General features: G+C 42.0%; 1 protein-coding gene across 1 annotated transcript in view; it reads left to right on the top strand.

Moving 5' to 3' along the window:
- Positions 1–25,028, top strand: part of PKHD1 (PKHD1 ciliary IPT domain containing fibrocystin/polyductin) — a 69,146-nt gene that overhangs the window by 26,432 nt on the left and 17,686 nt on the right. The window contains exons 11-15 of the mRNA XM_019613428.1: positions 3,577–3,754; positions 4,227–4,422; positions 12,736–12,801; positions 14,872–14,991; positions 23,117–23,254. Coding sequence (XP_019468973.1) covers positions 3,577–3,754; positions 4,227–4,422; positions 12,736–12,801; positions 14,872–14,991; positions 23,117–23,254 — 698 coding nt within the window. The remainder of the gene's footprint in view (positions 1–3,576; positions 3,755–4,226; positions 4,423–12,735; positions 12,802–14,871; positions 14,992–23,116; positions 23,255–25,028) is intronic.

The raw sequence follows: 25,028 nt of genomic DNA on the forward strand, positions 1-25,028 counted from the left end.
TGTTCCTAGGCCTACCATCAAACATGTAAAGGGTTTGCCGTGGCCATAATTTGGAATTAGCCTACATTTAGCCAACAATAAATGGAACTGTTGCTATAAACATTTGGCGTCCTGTTTGAAGTGAGATGCTGTATTGTTTCCTGTTTTAGGAAAGGGATAATCATAATGGATTATTACACACATCTATCAAACAGAAAGCAGTTAGAGCTAAGCACAGCGTCTGCCTTCGTATGCACAGATATGGACCCTTAGGATAAGGAAGTCAATGGTAAACATAAACAGGAGAGTTAATATTTGCTCTACTTGATGTTGTTGATTGGTTTCACAAATCTTTGGAGGGCCATCTATGCCGAACAGTTGTGCACAATGCACTTGAGCTGCATTGCGTAGCAGTTTGTACGATTACCATTGGTAAACTGTTACTCAGACTGTAAAGTCTTATCTAGCAATCCTGCCATATTTCTAGAGAAAATTGCTCCTTAATTGAAACCTGCTTCGATATAAAAATACAGCCTTTTCAATGAGTCATCCTTTTTTTTTTTTCCTCTTACAGTTTGTAAAGGCTTCCAGCGGTTTAAAGTGAGGGTTAATTTTGCATTAAGACCATTGCCTCCTAGTTTCTTTCAAATAAAGCCAGAGGAAGTTCGGGGGAAGGCTCTTTCCTCTGATAATGAAGCTCTCCATGTTAATGATGCGTGCAGGCTCCCTCAGATCCTCTGAATTAGAAATACTTGTGTGTGCGAGCACTACTCTGCTCCATTAACATTAAGGAGAGGTAGATTGGTGGCTATTTAGGGCACAGTGAAATCGCTGGCTATTTAGGGCAAATGGAAATGGTGCTAATTGTGACTGGTAATTCCATTAGTAAAGTACTTCCATTTTGGTGTCTGTTTGGCAGATAGGTGAAAAAACAAGCACAATCCTTTCAAGGGGAGTATAGTATCAAGCTCATTATTTCCTTGTACGAATGTTCTGTGCAGAATTGCATTTTTCATGTTCCCTCCAATTTTTTTGGTGTGTGTGCTGACTCTATGTCAGGAGTAGAGCGTGAAAAGCAAGAATGTGGTGTGCCACGTCAAGAAAATCCCAGATGTTTCAGGCCATGAGATGCCAGGCAATCTTTCTCTGCTGCTCCCTTTTCTTCCAGGTCATGAACAAACTTCCCAATGAAAGTCAGGGAACCCAGACCACCTTGCTATATGCATGAAAAGTATTTTCTTGGGAAAAGTGATTCAAGCAGTCTGATCAGGCTTCTCCAGCAATCATAGATTGGCTTGGGTTGGAAGGGACTCCAAGGATCATCAAGTTCCAGACCCCCATCAATGAAAAGTAAAGAGCAAAATGGCAAGGGTTTACATCACACAGGGGACGTGTCAGACTCTCTGTCTCTTGCTGTGGCATTGTGTACCTTGGTAACTCGATAAGACAATTCTGATGTACAACATAGTTTAATGTTGCACCACACCATGCTTGGCATGCTACTGATGCTAAAAATGTACTCCTGAATACCTGTGCGGGTGCTGATAACTGTAGCAGTAATGTGCTTGTTGTCATTTACTTGCTTAATTAGCAGCCTAATATCCTGGTCTAGCTAATGCCTATAAGAGGAGGTTTATTAGTAGTAGGAAAGCAGTTTAAGCCTTATAAACTCCTTCCAGTCAGTTTCATTGGTCTGCCAATATCTTCTGGTTGAGTGATTCTTTGCTGATTCACGCTTCCCCTGTTTACCACTGCTGTTTCTCAGCTGAATGTTTCCGGGTAATCAGAAAGCCCTTTGCCAACATGACAGTCTCCAGAATAGCAAAGCAAAATTGGAAATGATTTTAAAAGAGGAAAAAACAAAACAATCTGCAGGCAACCCACCTTCAAGGTGCCTGCTACTGTAATTATTGTCCCCTTAGCTGCAAGGAGAGGAGGAACAAATGAGCCCCAAAAATTACAGATACAGTAATCAAATCACATTAAGAGATGACATTTACTTTAGTGTTGCCTGTCTTAAGAAAGAGGCCTGCATCCAGTCTGGACTACTGAGTAACGTTCTAAAATACCTAGTTTTGGTATAGTACTCTGAGAATGAGAAATACTCCTTCAGATATGCTAAAAAGACTTTTTATTTTTAGCTCAGTGTCAGCTCAAATGACCAAAACTAAGTGGACTAAAGGTGAAACGGCCAACTTGCCTCGATTCTGCAGCAGCATTTGATTCATTCATAAATCTGCTGCGTTCATCTTTATGTCAGAATCATGGCCCCAAGGTACCTTGGCAAGCCAGCAAGGCTTCTCCACAGCTGAGAATGAGATCTGAAGTCCTGGGACATTTATCTCTAGCAATTCCCTATGCACAAAATGTAGAAGAGGCAGGTATGACCTTAGTTCAGTGCCAAAAATAAGAGCTAAAATTCCAGCTACTGTTATGTCACTCTTCCTACATCTTTCATTTATCGCATGGACCTGGGTGTTGTGTACTATTTTGACTGAAACAGTATTTTAGCACCTTCAATTTTGAAGATTAACCATTATTTTTCTGTTGACATTTAATGGAAGTGGCATGATTCTCTTACAGAATAAGCCTGTCCAGGTTGCTTTGCGTGTCAACAGGGCCCTCTGTGATGTCTTCCATGGTATGAAAACACAAAGACATTCTAAGTCTTAATTCCAGAGGCAGAGCAGTAGCACAGTCTAGCTAACCAGAGCATAATTTCAGCCATAGTTTCCATCAGTTTCAAGAGCTGTTGCAGGAATGCAAGATGTTGAGGACTAGAATATAGGTCTTTGTATTGAAGCAGTTTCTAATCAGATGATGAATCAAACGTGGATATTCAGTGTCTGAACATCAAAAGGGTTAACTGCCTTTCATCTTTATCAAAGAATCATTCAGGTTAGAAAAGACCTCCAAGATCCCCAAGCCCAACCCCAGCCCACCCCACCATGCCCACTGACCACGTCTCTCAGTGCCACATCCTCACAGTTCTGAAACATCTCCAGGGTGACCCCACCACCTCCCTGAGTAGCTGTGCCACTGCATCACCACTCTTTCTAAGGAGCAATGTTCCCTGATATCCAACCTTATCCTTTCCTTTGTGTAGTTTGTTGGTTTCAACAAGCCAATTCCTGAAAGCTGAGTGTTCTGTATTTTTAGATATTACGATACACAACCTAGCAGCCTGGGGAAATTAGCAGTCTTCCTAGTAAGAATCTCAAAAATCAAGGTCAGTTTAGCATAATTTGAAAAAAAAAGTCCATGTGCAGGAAAATGGTGGAGTTTGCCCCTGAAGAGAAAGCATTGTAAAATTTTTGCCATACTCAAGACTGGTAGTTACGTCCATTTCAACCTCAATTCATGATATAATTACTACTGTTGATGGATATTACTATCATTGATAGTGTTGAGTTTTTTCCTCTGAGTAATTCAAGAGTGGAAAGTACTAGTGAAAAACAGAAACGGTGTTAAGTTCTCATCTGGATGCTGAGAGACAGCGTATACTTACTACAGTATTCAAATAAAAATTAAACTGTAAAGGTTGCAAAATGACAAAGATGAGTAACAAAAAGTGATCATATTCTATTTTTCCTCCAGAAGAGAGGCTCCAGAGATTCCCTACAATTTAACTGTGATTGACAGTAGGAATAAGACAACCACAGTCAATTATGTCCCTGACACTCTCTCAAACCTACATGGCTGGATGTGTCTGCTCCTGGATAAAGAGACATATACACTGACATTCGACAGCCCTTTGGTCAGCAAGCAGCTCCAGGTAACACAGGCATTTTTGTAATTTCTAAATTTTAATTAGAGGAGATAATCATGCATTCTTCTTTCTGGATGGGCAGAGAGAAAGTCTCTTTACATTTATAAGCAGAGCTCAAATACGATGACCTAATTCTGAAGCCCTCAGAAGTAACCTGGAATAGGAATAAGGTTTTGAATGTAGTAGACTAAAGTGTGGTGTGAAGAAATTAACAAAATTCATATTATCTTAAGATGTCATAAAGCATAGTTTTCTGAAGGTATTATTCCTCTGTATCTTTTAAGGTGACAAAGGGAGTTGATTTTATCGTCATCATCTCCTATTTAATTTTACCTACTCAGTTCCAGAGATCTCAATGCGTATTGCTCAGAAAAGTCTTTTGCCCATGTGGAACACCATCCACTTTATTCCTCTTATACTACAATCTGTAGAACTCTAATCACAGAGACAGACACGTTTATTTTGGTTCCTCCTCTAGTATTCAGTCACATTTAGCAACTTCACAACTGGGAATTACTTGCTGGTGGAACACAAGGATCTTCCTGCACAACTTGAGGTTGTGGTGTCCTGTGGGAAAAGGACTGGACAGCCACTCCAATCTCTGCCTTCCTATGGTCATCACAGGAACTGTGACTGGTATCTCGACAGCACACTGAGGAAGCTAACCTACTTGGGTAAGTATGATGGCAGAGCTGAATCTTTTCAATTAAAGCCAGTGGACGCTATGGAGCCTTAGCCATTAGGTCTTGCAATGGCCTTTCAGTAAGTGAGCAGTCCTTCCATAAGACCAGTGAAATAGGTAAGTGTGTGCACATCAGGTCAGTATCCATTTGATGCCCGTTCTATCAAAAACTGGAATGTGTCATTAACAGTGCCTGATGTGGCATCAGTTGAATTTCAATTGGTCTTTTGGAGTGGAAAAAACATTAAATTCTACTAATGATCTCTGGTGACAGCTGGTCCCATATCACACATATCATTTATAAACCATGTGCAGTTTATCCAGGATGAGCCCTCTGAAGGCAATAGGATTTCACTGTGCAATGCTTTTTCCTGTGATTGTAAACTTTCAAAAGCAACATAGAGTTTTATGTATGAGTGTCAGATTTGTACATTGGATCACAAAGTGTAGTGGTCTCTCCTTTAGAAAGTTCAGGTATTTGATGTTTCCATAATTCCTATTTTCAAGTCACTTTTTTAAAAAAAACTCTAAGTTCTGTATGTAGAAGGAAAAATAATGGTCATTGCAATCAATGATAGCAGAATCTGGAATCACAAAGGCACTTCAGTGAAGTGGAGTTCACTTCATGAAGCAAAGCTTCTTGATCATCTTACAAGAAAACTAAAGTATCAAGATGCTGATTTTCACAGGAACAGAAAATTTTGTCACCGATCTGATGAATTTCTTTTATGAATTGTTCTTGGTTTATACTGTTGAGATGGCATGCAAATGACTTTCTCATGTAGGATCTACAGGGAAACATGGCTGGAATGAAGGCAGGTAATCCACTAAGCTTGGTCTTTAGTAGCAATGAAATAATTCAGTGTACATTTCAGGAGACATGAAGAGGCCTATCCCTTAACATCAGTTTGAAGGCTCACACTAGCTACATCTATCTCTGGTCCTGAGGCCAACTGGAATTGCACAGCTTGTGTCCATACAGCTTAACATTTTCTCTCTTAAAACAGGCTGGATGCACCCAGGCTTCAAATTAGGAAAGATCCCTGTCCTGTGCTTACTCTCAAATCATAATGGTCACCATCTGGGAAAGTGCATTGGTCTGGACCAAAGCTCTGCCAGGAGCTTGGCCAGCAATATAACCTTATAGAATATTGGGAGCCAGCTCTTAGTCCCATAACTTGGCTTTATTTTGTCTGCTAGTACAGCTGTTGAGCCTAACTCTGGTCCAAGATCATGTTAGAAATCCACTACAAAACAAACAAACAAACAAAAAGTCTTTGTTTTGTTTTGTTTTTGTTTTTAATTGTTTCAGTTTTCTAACAGCACAGCTTTGTTCTTTCAAATATGAAAGTCAACCATATTCAGTTTGGGTATCTTGAGCTGCACTTTCATAAACAGAGCAGCATGGGAAAGCTCAGAAGATATTTCTTGACCTCTTACAATTGCTGGGGAAAGGGATGGACTTGAGAAGACCAGGAAAAAATGATCAGGCCAGTACATATCACTCTTGCATCTTAGATACATTCTTGTTCCTCATCTGCTTTCCTTTCATTTGATTCGTATTACACGAAGAGCTTGATGCTATTTCTCATTTTGATATACAGAGAAACAATCAGAATACACCAGGGAAAATTTGTGGCAACGCCTAACATGTATAAGTCATGCAATGAACATTTTCAGCCTTGGCTAGCACTGAGATCAATAATTCAGTGTGGGGTAACTAATACCTACCACTGTTGGTAGGGTAAAAGTGTGAAAGAAAGCGGGTGGATTCCTAGCCCTGGTATGCTGTTTAATTTCTCTCCTAATCTCGTGTATACAGGATGAGGGTGAGGATAATTAGCTGTCAGAGCAGACTCGTGGCATGTGGCATTCCAATCACTCAAGGTCCTTAGATGATGGTCAGGCATCCTTTCAGAGAGGTATGCTCCAGCTCTTTGAGGAGCTATTAGAATCCTCATGGGCTGGGATTCGTGCTCCATAGGAAGTTGAAGAAGTCGACCACAGTCCCTTCTGGCCTTGGTATCCTACAAGGTCCACGCAGCGACAAGGAGAGGACAGCACTTGGGGGTCTGGCCTTCAAAACACTTTCCCACCCAACTCTGCGAGCTGTTTTTATTTAGTTACATTTAACTATATGAAATAATTGGCCAGCTAATTAATCCCGTTTACAAGCTTTGTCGGATTCTTCAGCTGTCAGTCATGCCCGAGCCCGGGGCCGGCGTTTAGTCTCAGCTTCCTTCTTCATGTGACTTGGTCTCCATGGCTACAGGCTGCATCTGCTGACACCCCACTCTCTATTTACTGCTTAATTAAGAATTTCACGCTCAGCCCTTATCTGCTGCTAAGAACAAGAACACACTGTTAAGAAACTCCAAATTTAGGCTGCAGCACAAGGAAAGCATTTCTTGTAGCCCTGCCTGTGTGGAGCCTCTTTAACTACCCTCTTGGCAACCGCGCTGCCACCCTTCAATCAAAAATCATTAAATGGGGCAGAGATAATGAGCATGTAGCATATCAAAAGGAGGATGTTTGCTCGGGCTAAGGAGGAAAAGCTGTAAGGGCCCATAAGCAGCCGCCACTTCAAAGGGAGCAGAGGCTGATAAAGAGTCATTTGTTCCTGTTTGACTTATGTAAAAGGTCTGGTATGTTGGAGGCCCGTCTCGCAGACGCGGGTCCCCCCTCTCGGTGCTCGTGTGTCAGCAGCCGGGCAGCTGGGCCCAAACGCCATCAGCCCAAGCATGTAATCACCCGACCCCGCGCCCACAATGGGCACTTGTAGGGGGTGGACGGGGGACAATGGGGACACAATTATTGCAGCTGCTTCAGGAGGGCCATCATTCTTCCTGCAGAACGGCGTAGGCCCTGGCAGGGCGGAGGGGAGAGCTCCGGCGTATTATTCATACTCTGACTTTGGGAAGCACATCACCGCACCGGTGGGGTTTCGACAGCTGCTTGTGTCCCGCTTCGTCCTAATAATTGTACATTCTGTCAGGGGTCAGCTTACTTTTGACCCTCTGCCTTTGTGCCCGCTGGGACGCTTTTTAGGGCGAATGGCGGGGAAGTGGCAGGGCTGCGTTACGTCCAAAATTAACGTCAGTGAATACAGATCAGATGCCAGCTCATTCATGGGCAGGCTCCCGAATTCACACAAGGGGGGGGGGGAAAGAGGAGGAGAAGGGGAGGGAAGACCCTATGGAGGAGGAGATATTGTTATTCAAATGAAGAGGGCAGCTGAGCAAGGCCACCTTGGCTCATGGATGACTTGGGTGTTGTGCACGCTCCCCCTGTCCAAAATTGCCCAGTGACATGCAAGTGTTTCTCTATGGGAAAGAAAAAAAAAAGCCTGATACAAAAGGCAAGAAAACCTACCGTATGGAGGGGATTAAGGGAGTTAAGTTGCCTTGATGTGTTGCTTGCTCACACTTTTGTAAATGAGACGCAGGCGTGGGACCATACAGGGGGTGCTGAATAGGGAGAAATCATTGTGATGGGGAGCACTGCTGTGATGTGGGGCACCTGTGCTGAAATCCTGCTAACAAAGATGCTTGCTGCTACCTACATATGTCACCTCTGTTTACCAGTCCCTTTAAAAATAATCTTTTCAGACCAAGGAGAATTGGTATTCAAGGAGGGAGAGCCCCATTTCCCTGCTAGTGCTGAATGAGGGGAAGTGAGGACTCAGACCATCTTGGTCTGAGGAACCTGGGGAGAATCCAGTCTCTTTGACACCATCAGCTTTGCTCTGACGCTTCTCAGTCTTTGTAGCATCGCCTTTTGTTTCTCTGGGGCACCCCATGTTGTGAGAGAGGTGCTCCTCAGTGACAGGCTTTGAATTGATGTGTGGTTTCCCTCTGAGACAGAGGAGGTTTAGGTCAGATATTAGGAGGAAGTTTTTCAGCCAGAGGGTGGTGAGGCACTGGACCAGGTTGCCCAAGGAGGCTGTGGATGCCCCATCCCTGCAGGCATTCAAGGCCAGGCTGGATGTGGCTCTGGGCAGCCTGGGCTGCTGGTTGGCGACCTGCACATAGCAGGGATTGGAACTGGATGAGCACTGTGCTCCTTTTCAACCCAGGCCATTCTGTGATTCTGTGATTCCCAAATGCTGTTTCAGGAGGACAGCCTTCATGTGGAGTGACCACATTGTACCAAAAAAACCCTTCTTGTAATGGGAGAGGTGGAAAGAAACATCACACTGTGGGACATCTGGGATATTTTTAGGAGAAATGTCCTGTGTAAATGACAATAATAACATTATGAGCTTTTTAAGTCTGTTACAAATACGAGCATATGGTACCACAGCGTGGGATTGCTCCTTGGTTAAGGTCTCTGGGCAATACTGGAATTGGCTGCAAACCAGAGAGATGTTGCTTCCTTTTTGTTCACTTTTGAAGCGTTTAAACCATTTTCTCTTGGAATAAAACAAAGCATTGGCTTGCTCCATCTCTCCATCCCACATGGCTTTATTTTTTTCCTGAAATGGAAGTGCTTGTCACGAGCAATATTTGTGAACATCTCTGGAAGGATTATCAAACTTTTTCTTGACCCCAAATGCATTTTTTCCTTAGACACAGCTTTTACCAAGACAGGTCACCCTGCTGACTTTGCTCGGGCTGCTCATGTGTGAGTTGTTAAGAGGGCCCGAGGCCTGATCTCGTGTTACTGCTGTGTCAGAAGCAGGTCTGCAGTTTCCGTGGTTGTTCAAAAAAAGATATAATTTGATTACACTTATTGTCTTTCTAAATTCCTGGAGAATGATCTCACTTCCAGTTTGCTCCACGGGTTGTTGTAGTTGCTTCGTGTAGGAGAAAAACAGGCCCTTAAGACAGTTTGGTTCTAATATTAAAATACAGAGAATAAATGTATTTTTCTTCAGCCTTATTGCTCAGGGACAAAAGGGAATCCTAGGTGAAAAGCTTGAAAATTGCATTAATATTTCTTTGAAGGCACTGATATCCTTCCTGATAAAATTCACCCAACATCCATTGTTTTGGATGGTCAGTTGGAGAAATAAGATATGGAAATGCTTCCATCATCCTTTCATCAATGGGCTTGTGAGTGTATGATGTCTGTAGCAGGAATTTGATGGCTTCATCTCCATCGCTAATATGCTGCAAGCAGGAATCAGTCTCTACTTGCCCAGATACTTTTTTACATCATTTCTTAGTGCAGTATCCCCAGGATACCATATTTCTGGGCACTTCCTTGAATGACCCAAGCAGAGGAAGGGCAAAAAATCCTATCCCAGGTTCTCCAGTTTCTAGAGGTGTGTCGTACCACATTGTTGATTGTGGTGTCTAAAAGTTTTGATTTCCCTGTGATATATGTTAGCCCAATTGATGTTAAATAGCACAGAGGCACTTGTTATTTGTTAGTAAGGCTATTGGAGCCATTTATCCTGGTTTCAGCCCTTCCTAATATCCACAGGCAAAATTCCCTGTCACTGCAAAGCTGATAAAAGACCAGGTTGCTCCTCCTTCATGTTCACTCAAGGAGCCCTAAACCAGAAAAAAGTTAGTCAGGAAGGCCTATATTTATGATTCACAGCCCAAGCATCCAGGAAGAGCTGTAATAAGGCAGAAAATTGATGAGCCTTATAAAGGTTTTATACAACTAAACCCTGGAGCCTTATAACTGCATTTTGTGAAGAGACACTTTAATTCAATGTTTACTAATGACGTCCTTTGCCTGTATTGCCTATATCTCTTCCTGTCCTGTACAGAAACAATGATAACGTACTCGATAGCAAAACAAAACAACCAGGAGAACTATGTCACCATGGTCCTGATGATTCTGAAGGCCTGTAACTTGCTTTGATCACTTTTCAGGCAATGGAATGCAACAGGTTCATGCTCATTGCATTTCATCCTGAATTAACATTAATAATTGTGATAGCAGCTGGGCTGGGGAGAATTCAGCCCTACATTCCTGCACTGATGTGGAGGGTACAGATGACCTATGGTGGTTTGAGTTGTCATGCTGTGTGGTTGGATGACACCTCCAGTGTGAGAGGTTTTTGTTCTTTTCTCAGAAAATGGCTGTACCTAGTTAACCCTTAACAGGTCCTTTCGTCGCTGGGTGCAGGATCTGAACCCCTGTATGAGGTCTTTAGAATACTGAGAAGATTTTTTGTACCCGGAGGATTTAATTAGGAGAACAGCTTTTCTCTGAACAATAAAAACATCTCTGATGAGACAATTGCACCGTAGTGTTGGAAAAATCAAGCAAAACCTATTCATCAAGAAATAGATAGTGTCAGGCTTGGTTCTCTCACTTGTTCTAACACTTCTGTGAATTGATGTAACACTTTTGGCTCCAGATTTGCTCTCCTAAAAGTGAGAGGAGAAGGAAGGACATCTTAAAAGAGGATCAAAAATGGCCCTCCAAGGCAGTTGTTTCTTAGTAGTCTCCCAGTCAGACTGTGGCTCTGAAAGCGTGACTTTCTTTCCCTTGCTAGTCTGTGTAGCCTAGAGGAGGAGCTCAGCCAGAGAGATTAATTTCTCCTGATACAGATATCTTCCATGAGTTATCTAAGCCTACCTTGGTTATCCTTTATAGTCTACAGAAAGGTCTCTCACTACAGCATATCTCATCCCTAAGGAGTATAATAACATGGATGGATAGTTCTTTTGAGATACCTCCAGTGACACCATGAGGGTCCAAGCTGACTAACTTGTCATCATTTTGGATTAGGTGAGATGTATGCCCTCTGCAAGGGTTAATGTCGGAGGAGGCAAGTGCCCGTAGAAGAGTACTGTCTAAAAGCCAGATTAACTGTATGCCAAAGACTTTAAATGAGTATTTGATCCAGCAGGTGGCAACCCTGCCCATGGCAGGGGGCTTGGAACTAGATGATCTTTAAGGTCCTTTCCAACCCAAGTCATTCCATGGTTCTATGTTCCTATGACCTTCATGTCATTTTTCACCTTCTGACCACCCAAGGACATGGTGTTGTTCATTTTGAGCACCATGTGATGGTTTGGGGCAGATTGGCTTGAGTGAACATGAGTTAGACCACAGCTACCACTTGGAGATAAGGTGTCGCTGAGGAACGGGGCTAGGGCACCTGATTACTAATTAATCAGATATGAGAAAAACCTCATGGAATCAGTTTCTATTTAATTATGGAAGCCTCATTTGGCATAGGAGCATATGCTGCTAACTCAATCGAGTGCTTTCAACTGACATCAAATAGTAATTATCGGAAAGAATCAAGTTTTTTGATTATTCATACTAATTTATTGAACACTTAAAATTAATGAACCTCAGTTATTTTAAATTTGCTCAGCTGCACTGGGAGAAAAAGAGGGAGGTAGGGAAGGGTGATTCTCACAATTTAAAAGTACAGAGACTTGTTTAAAGATAAAATAAGTAAATTACAATACGGCATGAAATCCCTTCGGTGGGTTGATACGTGTGTAGGAAAGTTCTGACAGAACTGAGGAAAGTTCTGACAATGGCTTTATTTATACAATTCTTCTACCCCCCAAAATTCTTCCAATGGCATTTTAGGGTCACCAGAAGGGGTTGGGCAGCGTAGAGGAGATTTATCTGTTTGGCAGAGCGTTTCTATTTTAACCTACGATTGTTCCAGTCTGGTGACTGAAAGGAAGTGCCTTTATATGCCACTGGAGCTGAAGAAGAGGTAGCCTTTCAGCTGGCTCTGAAGCAGTTTTCTTCTGCTCCTCTTAGCTTGCTTTGCATTATCCTGACCCCTCTCCTGCTGACAATATACTGGCAGAAAGGTTACAACTGTGATAATTGCTTCTGACCTCTTTTCATAGTACAGAACACAGGGTCCCTGTCTTCAGTCTATAAAGTCTGACTAATTAAAGCATCTCTTTTAGATACCAGATTTGGTGGGGGGAGGAATCAAAACCAAACTACAAAACAAAAGCTGTAATTTGTTGCTCGATCCAGTTAATACATTATGCATTCAATGGTGTAATATTGCTTGTGTTAGTGGAACTGCTGTGGATTTATAGTGGGATAAATGAGATTCATGTTCCAGCCTAGAATTTCTGATTGTTGAATGTTTTCTTTTAGCTCTTTCTAATGAGTTGTCTTGAGACCCTTAGTATCTGCAAATTAAAATGTATTTGTTTACTCCCTTCTCAAAATACAAAAAAAAAAAAGACAGAAATGAGTTGGAAAAAACACATAGTAGTTCCTAAAAAATCTTGTCGTTAGAAATGTAAAATGTTGTCTGAAAGCCATGTGTAGCAATTCTCTTGCTGTGAATTTTTGTTGTTGGTTTGGTAAATTTTTAAGGCCGTGCTGTAACTCCCTACAATTCTGTGTTCAGTCACAGGAGCTGACTTAATTCATCTTGAGCTGAAAGAGAAGGAAAGAGCCCCTTCACCTACATCAGGTGCGTGAGTCTGTGTCGGAAAGGTTCAGTCTGGGAGTCACACCATTTCCTTTTTACTACTTGTTCAGAACTATATTGCTGCATTTCACTTCAGTGTTTTGTACATCTATCAACCCAACAGGGGCTCTTGGCATTCATTTAAGCATTTCATTGAGCCGTATCTACCATTGCTCGTGATAAATGTGTGATTCCACATTATAAAAGACCATAAACTTTTGTTAAGAAATGCCACAGAAGATCAGGTAGGTCATGGGGAATGTAAGAGAACAGTGTATTTTAGTGCTCTGCAGTCATCTTAGTGTAATAGTCTGACATTACTGCACAGTTGCACACCGAGTCAGACAGCATAATACACCAGAGATGGAGGAGACCTCCAAAACTGGATCTGAGTTTCATAGCCGCCCTACTGTTTATTATCAACAATAATCATTTATGTAGCAATAAGGCGTAGGTATTTTTTACAGAGCATTTTCCCCCTGAACAGATAAGTAAAGGAATACCCAGCCTTGAAGAGCTGATCCTGAGCTTCATTTCACTGTATGCTAGCAGCAGACTTTTTCTTCTCCGCAGTGCTCTTGAGTGGTTTCTAGTTCACTGCATGTAGGCATGAGTTTGCCCCTGTGTTTTCAGTGATGTCTGGTGAAGCTCCCCTCATGAAAATAAAACCATTTCAGCCAGAGGTAGGTGCTTGCACAGGCCTCCAGAGGGAGGCCCAGTCTGCATTAGTCTGGGACATGAGAAACCGTGTGTGTGCAGGACTTCCCTGAAGGCTTTCCTTCCTCTGCTGATGGCACAGCAAGCTTAAGTAATTAATTTGTAAGACCGGCTCATTAGCTGTCTAAAATGCAAGCACAAGTACCTACACTTTGTGAATTTTATTTCTCCCAATGTTTTCCTGATGCTGCTGAGACTCGAAAGTTTCCCTTTGGATTAAGCTGAACATTAAAAATAAAACTTTGTAGGAGTTGCTACGTGTCCCAGTTAAGCTTGTGTTTCACCACAGGCCTTCGTTACCACATGCACAGAATTGCTTTTCTATGGGCTAAAAATCTAGTGAGAGTTAATTACTCATTTTTAAAAAAGCTTTCATAATTTAGCATATTCCAGGAATTCAGTCTGTTTTCTAGAACACTGGTGAAGAAAAACGTGTGAGAAGAGTTGACATTTTTTTGATAGAGTTATTTACTATTTTTGTCCTCTGGTATTGCCACAAAAGAAGAGGTGACTGGCTTTTATCTTTGCTTGTTCATTTCAACTTTGTGTTCAGAGTGCTCAGAGCCTTGGATGATGTAAGTAAAAATAATCATAGAATCACCAAGGTTGGAAAAGACCTCTAATTAATCCAGTCCATCTGTCCACCTACCACCTGTATTTCCACTAAACCATGTCCCTTAGTACAACATCTGAATGTTTCTGGAACACCTCCAGGGACAGTGACTCAACCTCCTCCCTGGGCAGCCTGTTCCAGTGCCTAAACACTCCTTTGGAGAAGAAATGTTTCCAAATGTGCAACCTGAACACCCCCTGATGCAACTTGTGGCCATTCCCTCTCATTCAATCACTAGTTACGTGGGAGAAGAAGCCATTCCCCACCTCACCACAACCTCCTTTTTGGTAGTTGTAGAGAGCTATAAGGTCTTCCCTGAGCCTCCTCCTTCTCTTCTCCAGACTGAACCATCCCAGTTCCCTCAGCTGCTCCTCATAACACCTGTGCTGGAGACTCGTCACCATGAAGTTGTTGTTTGTGATGCATATTCACAAATCATAAGCTAAGTGTGATGAAAAACCTCAAGATTTGCTTCGCTTTTCCTGGATCCCAAAGAATTTGAAGCTGTTTTTCAGCTATCTTCCTGAAATTTAACTCCAAAAATACAGGTTTGGGAGAGAGAGTTTTTTTTTTCTCCTATTGGCAACTTCCTTTAAGAATGGAAGGCAACATAGAGCAGTTAGTGTTGCTTCATCACTGACAAAAGGAGGATGGTAATGCCACAGATGCTTAACTATCTCAGAAACGATAATGCTCTCAGCTACTGAAAGCAGTAATTCTCTCTTCATATGTCTATTTTGTAGATCCTTCTGATTCTGTTTTGAAATGGTCGCACCCAGAGACATGGAAGGATGTAGAAAAAGGTTGGGGTGGATTCAACTGTAGCATCCCAGGCCCAGGAGAAGACGTCATCATCTTACCCAGTAAGGACGGAAATGATGGTGTTTAATTTCTGTAATGGTGCTTAGATCTCTCTATGTTAGTACAGATACAGCATGTGTTCTTTGTCACCAACTATTCTACTCTAGTGTATGCAGGACCAGATCATGTTGGTCTCTTGACTACAGTAACAAGTGTGATTTTTGGAACAGAATAATATTTTCTGTTTACACATGCATGTAAACAGACAAAGTGTTACTCATGCTGATGTTCAGGCTTAAATATATTCAGGGACTTTATTTTAGGAGTAGAATCACGGGTCATAAAGGTCTCATCTCTTGGCCTACTTCTCTGTGTTTTGTGCAGGGAGGACATTTCACATTTCCACAGTTGTGCCACATTCCATATTATTCTCCTATTGCACTTCTTGGTATCAGTGATAACCTCTCAGTCCATTTGCCATGAGTGCTTCCCAGATGTTTCAGTATCTATCTGTATTTCAGTCTCAAACTTCAGTTACATTTAAATACTGATTCAGTTTACAGTTTTATTGCATGAATGCCTTTCTGTATTCTAGCAAAGATATGATGGAGCTTGCAGCAACATTTGGAGGAGAAAACTTGTGATAACCTTTTTACATAAAAGCTGACCCTGATCTGATCAGGAAGTTAGACTAGATGAGCATTTGGGGTTCCTTTCAGATTGAATTATCTTATGATCCTCTGAATGCTGTGAACCTGATGTACTCTGGGACTTGGTGCTTCTCCTCATTTCTGTGAAACTTTGTAAGTCTGTGTGCCTAGCACAGTTCCACATCTGGAAATAGGGGTAATGCTGCTTCTTGTCTCTTACTCTTCCATGCGTTTCTGGCATATGAAATCAATGTGGAAAAAAGTTTCTGTTATTGTGTGCTCGCATTTTGGTGTGGAGTGTAAATAGCAGTTTGGACTTAATTATGTATCATTAAAAATATATCATCAGTGTACTGAAAAACAGGCTAACAGCCTTTAGAATTCTGTGCCTGGGAGCTAAGTGCTGGGAAAACTGGGAGGGAAGAGGTCTCAATGTAATCAGTTTGGAGTTTCTCATTTGCTGAGACAGTTGGAAAGTCTGAAAAGACAGACAAGGTCTGCTGATCTTTCCCTATACTGCAAGACAACATCTTTGCTCAGACCTTCTGTGAGCAACTGTCTGTCCTTTAGAGCTGGAAGTTCTCTGGGGAGATCTTCCAGATATGAGGATGATTGACAGTATCAGTGGTCACAAGTTGTGCCAGGTGAGGTTTAGGTTGGTTATTAGGAAGAATTTCTTCATTGAGAATATAGTCAAGCACTGAAATGGGGTGCCCATTACTGGAGGTATGTGGACATGATGCTAAGGGACATAATTTAGTGATGGGACTCAGTAGGTCACGCTGGTGGTTGGATGTGATCATCTAGAAGGTCTCTTCCAGTGAAGATAATTCTGTGATTCTGTAACTGTTGAGTTGGATTTTATTTTGTTTTCCTTATTATGTGTCCAGAACGTGTTCTTAGCATCAAATCTTCTACAGAAATAAGTGGGAAAAGTCCTATGCGTGTAGCAAGAAATAAGTCATATTCAGAAAAGATAAGTCACACTGTCCCCTCACTCAGCTTCTTTCATGGAGACAGTCTGCATTGACTTGAAGGCCGGATAGAAGATTTTTGTCTGAAACATTCCCATCCTTGAAATTTCTGTTAGGTTTGACAAAATTTCAGATTTACTGAAAAACTTTGTGAAGTTATTTTAATTTCAGCAAATAGTTTTTCTGAAAACAAAAGGCCTTACATATTCACAAAATTAAAATATTTTATACTGTTCTTTTTCTTTTCAGGGAGGGAATATTTTAATGTTTTCAAATTGCAATACTGTAATATTTATTTTGAAAAATACTTATTATTTGATTTTTTTTAAGCTAAAAAACGTGTCCCCGATGACGTATTTGCCAGTTCTGTAATGTGGAGGTCTCAAATATCCAAGGACATTTCAAATGGGGCTAAATGTCTAAATTAATTTACTATGATTGATGCTTAGGCACTTTGTTCTTATCAGATGACTTAGTTAAGGCATCGTAAAGTGCATCCTGATCAGCATTTCTACAGACCACATTCTGGAGTACCTGGAGAGAAAGTGCAGCTTGCCATTAATGTATGTCCTCTAAACCATTCTGTGAAGGTGTGTATTTATTTCCCTTGTGTGTATACACAACACTGCATAAAGGCCTAGCCAGTGCAAATCTGTACCAGAACAAGAGGTTGACCCTAATCTACAAAGTCCAAGTGTGGCACCCAAAACAGTGGGTTTGCTTGCTTTTCTCTTCCAACAGCAGTACTCCACATGTTAAACTTGTACCTGTTTGCCAGTGAGAAAGAGATAAAATGTCCTTTCTCCCTGGTTCCTATGCCACTCTCACCTCTGTATCTGACCCCTTTTGTAGACATTAAACAGCGATGCATTTCCTGCGTGCTTAGCTCTCTTTCTAGTCCTCTTGCTATGGATGCATTTTGCATTTTGCCCTTCCTTGATCTCAAAGAACAAGACAAGAGAACTACAACAGATCACGTTTCAACTTCTTGTGTATCAATTATACCCAGATCAACAAACACCCCAGCTTAGAACCCATGACCAAAGCATTTCAGCCTTCAAAAACTATAACTACGTGTCAGAGACAGATAAGAAGAAGCACAAGAGTGCCAGTGGTAGTGGATGCCTCTGTACTGACATTAATTAATTATATAGAGTGTGTTCCTACAGTCACAGGAAGCAAATTACACAGAAATAGGAGGTAGTAATTAAAAAGCTTGGCTAACGGTTTGGAGTTTGATTGTTCTGATTAGATTAGGAAAGCAAAAACTGGTTGCTGAGGTTCTGGTGGTCCTTTGCTGCATTGCAAATTCACCTATGAGGAAACTGCCTCTGTGTTTCCTGCAAATGTCAGCCTAATCCTCTTCCTAGAGTGTCTCATTTTAAGCTGCTGCATGAGATATTGACCATACCACAAGGCTCTGTCTATATGCCTAAGCTGTGCCTGAAGCATCGCACACTGCCCACAGCCCAGCCCAACTGATCTAGTTCTAGAACTGGAAATAAGACTGCTGCATCAGCGTGCTGATATACCAGAACTAATTAGCTCTCCTGAGAGGCAAAGCTCGTTAGCTTAGGCCTGTTGCTGTGCAATGTGGCCTCACAGTCTTTGGGGTCAAAATTTAGTGCCTGAGTGGGATTAGACACTGGGAGCTTGCAATTCTGAATTGCAGTGTTCAGCTCCTCCACTGCAGGCAGTGAAACTGTCTGCTCTTCAGAGGAGCTTTACTGAGTAGAAAAACCACAGCTAAGTGTGTAACAGACAAAAAGAAGGAAACAGTATGTGAAAATGGTAGGACTGGTGGACAGGCGTAGTCTGTGACCATCTTACTCCTATCAGTGATAAAAAATACCTTGGCTTCTATCACTAGAATTGAGACGTGATTAACAGGTGTGCAGAAACCCTTCTCCTCACCCTTCTATTTCTGGAATTGTTCTTCTGTTTTAGCCCAGAAATAGCAACATGAGTACGAACACAAATTTGTTCATCTCCTGAACTCTCTTGAGAAAGAGCTACTTGATTGCTCATCTGTCTTTTCTGATTACCCTCTCTTGCTTCCTGCTTTCTTTCTCCTCTCCTCCTCATTCTTTTCGGCTTGAAGATGTTGAAACCTGTATTGATGGTAGGAGTTGACAGTGTGCAGTGTCTTAAATTGGAATCATAGCCATTATTAGTGTGACAAGTGCACCGTATGCTCAAATGAAAGCACCTAAAATGTGACTAGGCAAGAAGAAATTTCAGTCCATTTGTCATACCTTGCTTTGCTGCCACAACTGTGTATATGAGTTTTTAGTTGCAAGAAATGTGAGGTCCTTGCTTGGATCTAGAATCTAGAATGAAACAATTAAGAGCTGTTTAGTCACAGCATTTTATTCACATTTCCCTTCCCATTTCACAGAATCATAGAAGCTTGGGTTGAAAAGGACCACAACGCTCATCCAGTTCCAACCCCCTGCTATGTGCAGGGTCACCAACCAGCAGCCCAGGCTCGCCCAGAGCCACATCCAGCCTGGCCTTGAATGCCTGCAGGGATGGGGCATCCACAGCCTCCTTGGGCAACCTGTTCCAGTGCCTCACCACCCTCTGGCTGAAAAACTTCCTCCTCATATCCAACCTAAACCTCCCCTGTCTCAATTTAGGACCATTCCCCTCTGGATCCCTCTGTTTCCCCCTGCTCCAGCAGAGCCATCTAGATCAGGGTGCCCAGCAGCACAGCCAGGGGCTGTGGGGGATCTCCAGTGAGTAACCTATTTTAGCTACTCCTAATTATCTGTTCTGGAAGCTAACCACAATGATTTTCAGCTTGAGAGCCAAGTCCTGGGCCTATTTCTGATATGCTCTGCATTACTGTGTCAGTCGTCTCAGCCCTGAATGAACAATTTAAAAAAAAAAGCAAGTAATGGGTGTTCAGATCTTGTTTCTAGTGCAAAGAACTGCAGTGGGGGACTTTGATCCAGGCCTGACACAGTGCTGAAATCTCTCAGTGAATCTGGACAGCTGGAAATAAGGATGAGTATGAAGGTCTTCTAGTTTTGCCCTGTTTGAAAGCATTGGTGAAACTCAGAAGTTCTTGCAGCAGAGGTGGGTTGCTCCTGTTAAATTAACTTTTAGTGCTGGAGTGCTGCAAGTCTCCTTAGTGTCTGACTCCCCTGAAGGTCTAAGTCTCTTCCAGCTGGATAACTTTGGCTTCAGGAATGTGTGGTGTTATCTCTCAACCCTCCAGAGCTGCAGCCGTCCCGCAGGGACTTCTTGCATTCACCACACAGGCTTGGGCAGCTTCTGCACCTTGAAAAACAAGCTGGAGGAGTTTAGTCATGCTGGTCTGGCAGCATTAGCTTCTCAAGCCCTTGGATTTTCAGGGCTTTGGTTTATGGTTTTCAGTGTGACACACTCCTGACGCAGCGCGCTCGGGGTTGGAAGGAGAACGTGTTATAATTCTGGCCGATGGAATGTATTTTGAAGGGCATTGGTATGATATCATGTAGCCTCTGGCAATTTCTTTTTCTTCCTCTTCTTCTTCTTCTTCTTCTTCTTCTTTTTTTTTAGTGGTGGAATTCACTTTGTTATTCATTTTCTGATTTTGATTTTCTTTGAACTTTTTCTGTTTGAAGAGATGAATGCTGGAGTACTGTATCTCATATAATAGCTCTTCTGTTGTGCCTGATTTCCATTCAATGGCATGCTATGGTGTTTTATAGTGCAATACAGTTGATCAAAGGCATTTTGTGTCAGTGCTGGAGTCATTAGCGAGTTCTCAGTGTGGTACATCTGAACGTTAAGACTGTAGCATACCTGTGAGCTTTTGTGTAGAAGAAAATATAGGGATAATGAAACGTAGCCCTGTTTTCAGGCTTGAACTATCGCTTTCTAAAAGCGGTTGCTTGCTATTATGAGAATGTCTTCATTGGAGAATTTTGGACTCAATTTTGTCATTCTGTGAAAGTAAATCTCTTGAGCTCAGTGACTGAAGGTTTATGATTTTAACCCCTTTGTAGCCATCTCCTTAGAATACATGACTGAGGATATTCTGTATGGACTGTGTTCATCCTGAGGCCTCCCTTGAATCTGTTTGTCTTCCTCAAGCATGCAAGAACCTGTTTGGCTGTGAAGGAGCCTTCTGTTGTCTCTACAGAGCAACATTTCCCCCTCTGAGAACTTCATACCCCAGGCATCACACCCTGTGGCTCTATTCAACTGAGGAAACCCCAGGTTTGCAGACATTCTCTGGGAGAATTTCTTATAACTGTGTTTCAGGGCTCACACGTATGATGCTACAGTTACAGAGAGGCCAGAATTTCCTCCAGGAAACCTTTTTTAGAAGGATGTGCAACTCAGCAAAAAATACCTGTTCAAGACAGGAACCTGACATATAAATAGTATGCCTAGGAGCCCTTCTTTTCCTTGTAAAAATGTTTCAGTCCGTGTTTGATGAATATACTTATGGCCTTTGTTAGCTGCAGCTTTTTGCCACGTTCTCGAGCTGTGATTTCACCAACTAGATACCCGTTCTGTCTGAGAGATACCATTTTAACAACATCTTTCCCCTTATTCTCTTCTCTGTTTCGTATCCTCACATATTGTGCCTAGGCTTCTCAGTTCTGCAGGGCATAGGACTATACCTGTCCTGTAAAGAGATTATAGACAGGAGTTTCTTCATGCCTATGAAAATATACGAGTACTGTCGGTATGAGATTTAGGGAAAAAATGTTGCACTCGCATTTGCTCTGTAGAGACTTACTATGTCGAAATGCTGAGAGGATGTCACATGCTTGAATGATGCTTCAGCCCGAGGATGCAGGGATTTTTTTTGAGATGGTCTGAGTGACCATGGATAGCTGCACTCCTTGGCGTAGGCTTTGAGAACGGAGCAACCAGTGTGTCCTTTGCAGATATCCAGAAAGAAAGAAGGAAAAAAAACGGAAAGGAAGTCTGGGAAGACTGAATTACAAGGACGGTGTATGAAGAAAGGATGAGCAAATCTGTAAGCAGACCCAGGTCCCCCGAGCATGCAGTGGTTCCCTCTCCCCACACTCCTGTGACACATCAGGACTGCAAAACCAAAGGACTTGGGCATGCTAACATTGAACCAACCTACTCATATCGTTGCAGTCCCCTTCTGCGTGTGCTTTGTGCGCTTTTATATTTCCTGCAGCTAGTCTGAGAAGATTTAACAAACCTAGTTTGCATGTTTCCAGCAGGAGACTTTCCCTGAGCTTCCTATGGCAGGGTCATTTCTGTTTTTGACAAAGAAGGTGCTAGTGGCAGGAGCAAAACTGTTAACATCTCATTCACTTCTGAAGACGTTGCATGTCAATAGGATTTTCAGGTGGCCCATTCACACTTCTTTGTCGAAGGCCACTGGAAAATGTGTGCTCCTTAATCCCTCCTGTTTTCTATAGCTGTGCCACACAATAAATGCGCATAATATCAAAGGAAGGCCACAGGAAATCTCTGAGTAGGATTTGGCAGCTGCCCTTATGTTAACAATAGACGTTTTCTGCAAGTTATTTTTATGAAGACCACAATCCTACGAGGGACTTCTGCTCCACATTAAGAGTCTGAATGGCAGCATCTCATCGAACCCTTCTCTTCTTTACAGGCTGTGTCTGAGATGCACCATTCCAGGAAGCTGCTAGTCTTGTTGATAACGAAAGGAGCTGCAATTTAAGGGTCTGAGGTGGTTTCCAGTGGAAACCTCCCAGTGACATTAAAGAACATTAGATGTGTCCTGAGGGAGGAATTCACCTCCTTGTGGTGGACTACCATTAAGATACGTGCTGGTTAAGTCCTGCTCATGCCCTAGAATGAAAGCTTAATTGGCATTTGGATGGCTCATCGACTGTAAATTTGCACATTTGGGGGGCAGCAGTGATGTCAGTGTGCTCAGCCAATGCTAGTCCAAAATTAACAGAAATAAGCTAGCTCAGGAAATCATGAATTGATCTCTGGTGATATCCAATGCTTGGTCGAAGTGAGGATCAAGGAATTTGGAAATGGGGTCAGAAGTCACTCACGTTCCTTGCTTTATCCTGAAGTAGCTGAGGGAACGATGATTCCCCTGGTTTCTGTCAACCAACCAATTAACAGGGAATGCGATAGTTTTTCACTTCATTCGTTCTTGTTCTCTGCAATATCACGAGGGAAAAATATTGTCTGGATAGCTTAAATTATTCACTCTGTATTGTATTAGTTGATCAAGATTTATTTTCACAAATAGAACCAGACTCATGCAATGAGAATGGCATGTCTCCAACTTGCTGCCATTCATATGCATTCTTAATGTTCAGATGTGACATTTGATGAGACTTACGCATGCAGATATGAATATATTACAAATATAATGTTATCATTCATTTATCAGATTAAAGTCATGCCACAGATGCTCAGCTGCAGATGAAGCTCTGGCTGTGGAAGTGGCACAAACACGTAAGTGTTTGTGAACAAGTCCTGTTCCAGTGGTTCTGATTGAAAATTTAAATAATCTAATCTCAAGAAGAGCAAACGTTTCAAGCTTCTCCACTTTCATACTTACATTCCAAATCACTTCCTGCTTTGTTTTCCAGACCGGACCATCCTAGTGGACACAGATCTTCCTCCTCTAAGAGGTCTCTACATCCTTGGGACTCTTGAGTTCCCCACCAACTCCAGCAATGTCCTGAGTGCAGCCTGTATTGTGGTGGTGGGAGGTACACTGAACGTGGGTAAGTCAGCAGCCTGTCTTGGGGATACCTGGAGTTTTATTTCTATTCTTGATGGACAAGAAAAGAAGGAAACCTTTTGGTTTAGTAACCTGCTAGTCATTCTTTTACCTTTTCTCACAGGTAATAGAGATAGGAGAAGAGATAGGCTTTAAGTTGTGCCAGGGGAGATTCACGTTGGATATTAGGAAACATTTATTTTCAGAAAGAATGGTAGTGCATAAGCTGCTCAGGGAATGGTGGTGTTACCATCCCTGGAGGTGTTCAGGAACCCTGGAGATGAGTCACTGAGAGATGTAGTCCGTGGGTATGATGAGGGTGGGCTGGGATTGGACTTGATGATCTTAGATGTCTTTTCCAACCTGAATGATTCTGTGATTCTACTGCTGCAGTACCTATCTGGGTGTCAGCAATGTGGACCCTCAGAATCCACATTGACTATACAAGGATTATCTGCTGAAACTAATTACACGTTCATTTAATAGCATCATATTACAACTACTGCAGTCCTTGCTCCACTGAAGTCAACAGCAAAACTTCTCCTGATTTCATGGTGGCTGAGATTTCATCTGGAGCATGTGGAAGTCCTCCCTACTTCATATGGGGCTGCTTCATAAGACAGTAATTCCTCAGGGAAGGTTCTTATTCAAGCAGTATTCAAGCAGTTCTTGATGTCTATGAGGCTCTTAATTGTTGTAACAGATATTCAAAGCCAATACAAGCAAAAGGTGGAAAAGCATTTTGTCTGAAAATCTCTCCATGTCGTACATTTGGCACAGCTGGATTCAAAACATTTGTTCTTCTCAACCCACTGTACAGGTGAGGGGCTATCTGGCCCCTAATTCTAGTGCTTTCAGAGTCCCCAGTATTACTGGGGTTGTTCCACATTATTTGCAATGGACAGCTCAGTGTTTTTCTGCACAGAAGTTATTAAGCAGCTCCCTTTAAATATTAAGGTTCCTAAAGCCAGGCATTGTATTTACTTGCAGGAATCCTTAGGACTCTGGAATCACATTGTTGATCACTGTCTGACCTTTCTCAAGATTGGTTTCATGAACTTTGAAAAGATAATTTGTTTGTGATCTCCAGTATTTGTTTGTTGTTAATCTCAAGGGACTGTTTAGTTAATACAGCAGTGGCCAAAAGAGTTATTTTGCTGCCTTGTTTTCTATTGTTAAATAAAAAAAAAAGGGTTTAAAAGACTAAATCTGGGAGGTTAATGTATCTATATACTTAAAAGACTCTCAGTCATTTCTTAGTTCCAATATATGGTACTTTAAATGTGGTTTCATATTAGTTTTAAGAAAAAGCATGTGTTCACTGCTAAAAAGCTTATTAAAAAACATTGAAGCACTTAGCTGCACAAAGTCCCCTGCAGCATATCTGTGACTAGTCATGACATTAAAAGCCAAACAGGTATTTGCAGCTGTTGAATCATGGTCCAGCTTCTTCTGGAGAGATGCCCTTGCTCCAGTTTGAGCTGCAAAGATGATAGGTGGGTAGAAACCTCAAGTTTCCAACATCTTTCACTGGCTTCTATGCTTGCTTCTAAAATTGAGATTGCGTGTGTTTTCCCTTCCTCTTTCTCTTCTCATGTGTTCAAGGCCTAAAGGTAGCTTCTTGGAGCCCATCTGTCCAATCCTGGCTGTTCCATGCCTGAAGGAAGGTTCTGAAGCCCATCTGTCCAATTCTACCCCACCCTAAAGAAATCCTGACACAAAGTAGATAATGAGACAGTTTAGTAAACAAATTTAATAGATGTGGACATCAACATTCA

This window comes from Meleagris gallopavo, chromosome 2 (assembly GCF_000146605.3).
Source record: "Meleagris gallopavo isolate NT-WF06-2002-E0010 breed Aviagen turkey brand Nicholas breeding stock chromosome 2, Turkey_5.1, whole genome shotgun sequence".
Lineage (NCBI taxonomy): Eukaryota > Metazoa > Chordata > Aves > Galliformes > Phasianidae > Meleagris > Meleagris gallopavo.